Raw genomic sequence first — 7,312 nt, 5'->3', positions numbered from 1 at the left:
TGTGTGTGTGTGTGTGTGTGTGTGTGTGTGTGTGTGTGTGTGTGTGTGTGTGTGTGTTTCTTCAGCTCTTAGAACTTTTTGACAGTGAAGACCCCAGAGAAAGAGATTTTTTAAAGACCACTCTCCATCGCATCTATGGGAAGTTCCTGGGCCTTCGAGCATACATTAGAAAACAGATTAATAACATATTTTATAGGTGAGTGTGTGTCTTCCATAGCTACATTAATGGTGCTTGTTTTGTTTATGTTTTTTTTTTTTTTTTTAAAGGAACATTATTGCTAACTTGTGTGTGTTTGCCCTTTTTCAGGTTCATTTATGAGACTGAGCATCATAATGGAATTGCAGAACTACTGGAAATACTAGGCAGGTAAGATACTTTTAGATTTGTTAAAGCAGCTGCTGTTCACAGTATAGGGCTCAAAATATAGGTTTGTTTTTTGTATGTGTGTGTGTACATACACGTACACAAGTGGTCCGCAGGTGCGCATTTGCTATCAAAATAAAAGATGCGCACCAGATAAGAAGTTTCAACATGCGTTTGCATACATATTAAAGGCACTGTTTTGGTCCACTAGAGTGGGATTTTCATGGCATATTCTGCACCACATCTCTGTGCGTTCATCATTTGTTTGAAGCCAACTCACCTCCTCCAACCACTTCTCCGAGAATACGCGCTTCTTTTGCGGACTCCCTCTGACATTTCTTTGGAGGTGAAGGAACACCAAAGTAATTGCTTAAAGGAGCTTCTTCGACATCTTTAAGAGTTCTAAACAAATGTCTGTCCTCCTCCAGAAAATCTTATGCACTAATGGCTAAAGGGTGCAGTGATTTATACCATTTGCAAATTTAAATGGAAATAGAGTATATGAGGCAAAAAGTGAGTTTGCACAGTTTTAGTAAGTTCGAAAGTCAATATTTAGTAAGGCCACCTTTATCCTTCAACACAGCCTGCGCTTTCTTGTGATTTCTTTGAGTAGTCTTCAGAAATAGTTCTCCGGGCTTCTTGAAGGACATTCAAAGCACTTCTCTGGATGAAATTGAAAAATGAAGCTGTTGGCAATCAGATGCTTTCCAGATGGAGTTGTATTGTGGAGGATACAGATTTCGGTGCCATCACTCCATAAGACTTGTTGCCACTGATTTCAGTCCAGTCCTTGTGTGATTTGTCATTTTCATTAGAACATTTCTAATGAGGCTTCAGTAAACAGATAATGGGTCACCTGAAAGGCCACATGGTATTTGCAAAGTTGCTATGTATGGACATATTACTGGTTCATCCCATGAGTTGAGAGATTATTTTGTTTTCGTAGGTCTGTGCTGAAAAAAAATTTCTCTGATAATGTTCAAGTACAAGGACTGAAAATGAGTGAAAGAACAGTGTCCAAAGAAAGTCTTTGAAAGAGCTTCAGAAATCCTGCAGAACTATTGTTCAAGACCATTTCAAAAATGACAGGCTGACTCCTTGGAAGAAATGTATAAGAGCATTAGTGGTGGCTCAAGACTTTTATTAATATTTGGATGCAGAATTATTGTAAACTGGAGTAATTTCTTCTCTAATAATGATCTTTCTCACAGCATAATCAATGGATTTGCATTACCTTTGAAAGAAGAGCACAAGATATTCCTGCTGAAAGTCCTCCTGCCTTTGCACAAAGTCAAGTCCCTTAGTGTGTATCACCCACAGGTAGGAATTTTCTTATGCTTTGCTCTGCCTTCCTCTGCTATAAGCAAAACGCTGTAACAAAAGTATGTCTCGAGCAAAGTTTTTTCACTTGGCAGACATGCAGGTAATGCCTCAAAGCAGTTATTTTGTCAGTGAAGCATCTATCCAATGATAAAAAATGTGGAGTTAGTCACAACTTTAACTCTCAATGTTCACCAGATAAAAATGCACATTTCAACTTAACAATCTGGTCCTTTTACCCCTAACTAATGTTTAAAAATAGCGTACACATGCAAAAACTGACATCTGTGCTCATGTGCCAATGCAGCAACATTTTTTTGCCTGATTAGAACATTTAGGACAGCCGCCATCTTTGATGTTACTTTATTATGTAGATTCTGTAGTTTGTTGAGTGCAATCTCTCTCCCAATAATATTTATGATACTTCTGATTTTGTCAAAATGAAAACGAATTCCGTTTCCTGTTTTTCCCTTTTATTTCCCAGCTGGCTTACTGTGTGGTACAGTTCTTAGAGAAGGATAGCACCCTTACAGAACCGGTAAGATTTATTTATTTTGATATTGATTTTTTGGCATTTTTTTTTTATTATCGATTGACCTTCAAGCTCTTTTCAGACATACGTCATTCAAACTCCTCAAGACAGTATTCTCTGTTTGTTTTATGGTGGGTAAGGTCGGAGCAAACATAAACACGCTCACAAGTCCTCACAAACCTGCTGGAAGGTGTTTTGGATTTTGTGTGCTTGCATTAAGGCCCTGAGATCAACTAAACTACTTTATGAATATGTTGACTACTGTTTCTGCTTCTACTGATAGTTTTTGTAATGTAAGCTCATGTAATCCACCATCAGCAGATTAATAGCTGACCAAAATCTGCTGTCCAAACATTCCTGCTTCCTCTTTAATAAGCCTGGTATCCTGTCTGTGTGCGTAGACGGTAATGGCATTGTTAAAGTATTGGCCAAAGACCCACAGTCCAAAAGAAGTTATGTTCCTCAACGAACTGGAGGAGATACTGGATGTCATTGAGCCTTCGGAGTTCGTCAAAGTCATGGAACCCCTCTTCAGACAGCTGGCCAAATGTGTGTCAAGCCCGCACTTTCAGGTCTGAACCACATCCCTGTTTATTTTGATGCGTGTTTTAGTTAATCATACAGTGTGCATTCTGTTTGTCTGTGTACGCACGTAACCCTATGAAAAACTGTGTTGTCAGGTAGCAGAGCGAGCGCTGTACTACTGGAATAATGAGTATATCATGAGCCTGATCAGCGACAACGCTGCCAAGATCCTCCCCATCATGTTCCCGGCCCTTTACCGCAATTCCAAAACCCACTGGAACAAGTGAGGCTCCCCCCACACACCCCCTCCATTTATCTGTTTATCTTTATGATGAAGTGTATGAGGATAGTACGTAAGCAAAGCAAGTGACCTGTGGTAACCTTTTTGTGTCTGTAGGACGATTCATGGGTTGATTTACAATGCTCTGAAGCTCTTTATGGAGATGAACCAGAAACTGTTTGATGACTGCACCCAGCAGTTCAGGGCAGAAAAAAGCAAGTAAGTAATGCAGGGAGACATCACACCCATTTATACAGCGCAAGCTACAGTTTCCTTGTTCTCATTACAGTGTTAGAAACGTCATGGAAAACATTGTTTAAACATCATTAGAAGTGGAAAAGATGACTAAGTAGATACAAACTAAAACCACAATCTCTTAACTTGAAAGAGTTTGGGTATATAACTTTTTTTTTTTTTAACATGAGTTTATCTTTCAGCAAATCTTCTCTGTTTTGAAGAAGTCTCTTAGGACTCTGTGTGTGTTTGTGTGTGTCAGAGAGAAAGCCAAATGGAAAGAGAGAGAAGAAGCATGGGTGAAGATTGAGAATCTAGCAAAGGCAAACCCACAGGTGAGCAAATAAATAGTAACCTAGCAATTCTCACAGTGCTGCAACCCTCTCAGTGGTTTGCAGGGTATCTCAGTGCGAATCAAGCAGGGTTTGATGTTTTGGTGATGAACATCAGTTGGTGTTTTGACAAACACTCCAACTGAGGGGAAAAAAGGAAAAAGAGTTTCTAGTTTTTCTTCTTCCTTTTTTCTTCTGTGTATGTGTGGAAGCAACAGATGGAAAGTTACAGAATGGATTGTGGGGAAATGTATGTCCAAAAGCTGAGGATTAAAGTCATTGAGAAAAGTTCTGCTTAAAGCTAGCACCTCTCACAAACCTGTACATTGGATAATGCGATTCTTTGTGGTTAACTTTTCTTTCTCTTCCTGTGCTGCAGTTTGTCGTGTATGTGGACTCAATAGGATCAGGGAGTCCGATGGACATGGAGACAGATGGGCCACTGCTAGACGATGTCAACATGCTAAAGAAAGCAGTAGTTGAGGAAGCCACACAGGTCAGTGTGTGTAACATTTAATATGCATGCCTATATCTGAGGGGTACTACACGTTCTCACTGAAATGTGCACAAGCTTTGATGAATATCGCTTTAATATGAGACCTGTTTACATTTCAGATGTTAGAGCAGTCAAGTAAGTCTTAATGAAATCATATACGTGGTCATAAAAAGCAGAAATCTGGACACTGTAATTTATTTATTGATACTGACTTTGGCGCCAGGAATGGAGGTTTATTTTTATTTGAAAACAAATAAATGTGGTTATGTTAAGTGGAACCACACAGCTACAGTCCAGCAGTCCGTTTTTTTTTTTCTTTCATTTTTCTTCAAAGCAGCAGAAAACTACAAGAAATGTTAATAATGAAGAAAATGTGTGAAGTGAAAAAAGCTAATAATAATACTGCAAATGAATTCCACTAATCACAGCTCATTTTGCAGGATGCTGTGGAGCCTCTCTCATTAGTTGACATAAATACAAAAGCAATTTTAGGATACATTTAAAATTGTGAACTGTGCAGCTCAGGCTTAGCGACATTTTTCTCATGCCGTGTGCCAGTCACTTTGCCTAAATCGTCCAGTTTGGTGTGTCTGTACTGTTTTAGCGATAGCTGTGCTGTAAATAAAAACCACGTTCAGGCCCATAAATATCTGTGTGGCGCGTGTGAAAACAGCAGCACTATCAGGGGACTTTGTAGTGGTTACTGTGCAACTGCCGCTGCCACCAGCAGCTTTTCAGAAGCACAAAGATGAATGCGGATGTTCCAATTCTGCGCGATCGATGCAGCTCCTAATGCGTCCTGTCATCACTTTGTTTTTTTGTTAATATCTGTCAAATGCTAAAATGAAGGATGCTGTCGACCGAGCAGCACAGAACCTCTAAGCTGTCTGCACACTCCTGTTTGTGTAAAGTATGTGGGTGTAGGACTGTTGCAGACAGCATCTTCACATTTGTATTGTTTTGAAACAGTGGTCATAAAATGCACACATACAGTGAATTTGCAGGTTGTTGGTTAAAAAAATATTTCTTCAGAATCACAAATGAGCTTGGTTTATGACTCAGCTGTTTGGCCCCACAAGTAATTCCTGAGCAAAGATGGTTATTCCAGCTGCTGAAACGGAGACAGATTACATAAATCACTTGAGCATCCTGTCTGCCTTCCAAACCCAAACAACAGAGACGGGATGAACAAAGAGTGTTAAAGGACAATATTGCCAGAGTCTTGTCCATGCTGCACTATCACATTTTTCTTTATTATACAGTTTTGAATTGTATAGCTTATCAGTTTTGTCATGTAAGTGAGAAAAAGGTTTGAAAGGAAAGCAAATTTCAGGAATTAAAATCTTGTTCGGCCTGTAAAACGGGCCTCTGTGCAGAAGCTTAGGTTCATGAAGTGGGGCTGTAAATGCATTAGTTCTGATTTTACTGATCCCTCTTTGTGTCTGTGTCTAGATCCAAAAAGACCAGCGCAGAGAACGCCCGTTGATGCGGAGGAAATCTGAGCTCCCCAAAGACATCTCCACAGTCACAGCTTTGGAGTTGCACCGAAGAGCAGAGGAAATGTTGACGCCACACGATGGCCATTAAGAGACCATCCCAGACCTACCATAAACCAGCAGCATCCACAGTGGAATCACAAACCCACGGAGGGCCAGCACAAAAACCCCCAAAACAAAACAGAACTGTGGTATCTCAGTCCAGCCCAGTGCAACACAGAAATGAACGATGCCAGCTCCACCTGACACAGAAAATGTCTAAAGCCACACATCTAAGCCAGGTCCGGCTTTGCGAGACAAGCAGTGCTCGGTCCTTACTGATCCCCACCCCTTCACCTGGTTCTTGTTTGCGGTGCTGGGATGTCCTGCATGACCACAGCAACCCGCCGTATACTGAACTTCAAATAAGAAATTGTCGTAATCTCCTTCTCTTCTGTTTTTTTCCCCCCTCTCCTTGTCCGCTCAACTTGTGTTTTGGGGTGCTGTGCTGCCCCCTTCTGGTCATTTTTCTCAGGTGTTCTGTTCTGGTGTGTGTGTGTGTGTGTGAGCAGTCTTCTTCTCGTCTCTTCTTTATCAACGTCAGGTGCTTGTACAAATAATAAGAGCCCCCAACTATAACTTCAATGGAGGCCATCTACAGTGGGGTGAGACTGTGTCAGTTCTTTCTGTATATTTAATATTGGCTGTTTTTTCTCATAAAATTTAAACTAGATAGCTGTTTATATTTTTCCCTTCATGCTATATTAGGAGCTCTTCTAAGATTTTTAAAAAATCACGTCCTATCTGAAGAACTGTTCTGTTTCTTGCTATTATTTTAGGATTCATTCATTCACTCCATTCATCAGGACTGGGCCACTCCTGAATTCAGCAGGGGTGTGTGTTAAGGATTGGGGGGGGAAAAAAAACCTTTTAACTCAGTGCTGTTCATCAAACAGGGCCAACCTGACTGAGGTTCCAGGTTTTTCTTCTGCACATTATTCCCGTGTAGAAACCTAGTTCGGTGCCAACTTTCTCATTTAGTTCCTGTTTTTAAGAAAAAAAGATCTTTTAATTTTGAAGGCAGTCAGTTAGCACGGCTCCCCAAGCGTCTATGGCTTAAAGTTTACCACATGTTCAGAGCATTTTTTTATCGGTCACAGCGATGAGTCCGCGGCCCAAGCATGTTTGGTTGCCCGGTTACATGAGAGCGGATTGTGTCGATTTATTTTTAGTTTCCTATTTACGTCCAGCCATTGTGTGTTTAACATGGTTATTAGCATTCAGTACAAGTCACTATCATTCATTTAAGGCTTATGAGAGGTTAACGAGATGTACTAGGTTGTTTGGGATTAACACGATGTTACTGTGTGTTGAGAGAAGTTAAACAGGGGCAGAAACCGTGCCGATAATGAACTTTGTCTTTTTTGTTTTTCAAATCTTTTCAAGCAAGATCCTTTTATTTGTACAACAATTGGTAGAGAATAGATTGCTCCGTAGAGGAGGTATGTTTGGTTTGAAGAGGTCAAACATAAGCCTTTCTTTTCACAGTGCCTTTTGTAGTCGGAGAGGGTATTTACTCAACTGAGAACAGAGTAGCAGCATGACATAAAATGTCAGATGATTTCAAAGGTTATAACAGTAGTTTCCATAAAAAACGTATTCAGGTCCATTGTTGGACTTCTGCCTTGTTGAAGCTACGTAGTTGGATCCGTTTTGTTTTTTTTGAGTTCAAGGCTAAAGAGCAGAGATGGCGT

At 40.3% G+C, this 7,312-nt stretch overlaps 1 protein-coding gene across 3 annotated transcripts in view; it reads left to right on the top strand.

Moving 5' to 3' along the window:
* Positions 1-6,472, top strand: part of ppp2r5cb (protein phosphatase 2, regulatory subunit B', gamma b) — a 27,282-nt gene extending 20,810 nt beyond the window's left edge. For all 3 annotated transcript variants that reach the window (XM_005917630.3, XM_005917629.3, XM_005917634.3), the window contains 10 exons: positions 66-196; positions 308-367; positions 1,576-1,684; positions 2,169-2,222; positions 2,618-2,788; positions 2,897-3,024; positions 3,139-3,240; positions 3,518-3,590; positions 3,967-4,083; positions 5,536-6,472. In XM_005917630.3, the coding sequence (XP_005917692.1) occupies positions 66-196; positions 308-367; positions 1,576-1,684; positions 2,169-2,222; positions 2,618-2,788; positions 2,897-3,024; positions 3,139-3,240; positions 3,518-3,590; positions 3,967-4,083; positions 5,536-5,670 (1,080 nt within the window). In that variant the 3' untranslated portion in view covers positions 5,671-6,472. The remainder of the gene's footprint in view (positions 1-65; positions 197-307; positions 368-1,575; positions 1,685-2,168; positions 2,223-2,617; positions 2,789-2,896; positions 3,025-3,138; positions 3,241-3,517; positions 3,591-3,966; positions 4,084-5,535) is intronic.
* The last annotated feature ends 840 nt before the right edge of the window (positions 6,473-7,312 follow it).

The sequence above is a fragment of the Haplochromis burtoni genome, unplaced genomic scaffold (assembly GCF_018398535.1).
Source record: "Haplochromis burtoni strain Fernald_Lab_line unplaced genomic scaffold, NCSU_Asbu1 Contig_28, whole genome shotgun sequence".
NCBI classification, from domain to species: Eukaryota; Metazoa; Chordata; class Actinopteri; order Cichliformes; family Cichlidae; genus Haplochromis; species Haplochromis burtoni.
Note: the sequence above shows the minus strand (reverse complement) of the source record. Positions and strands in the feature narration are given on the sequence as shown.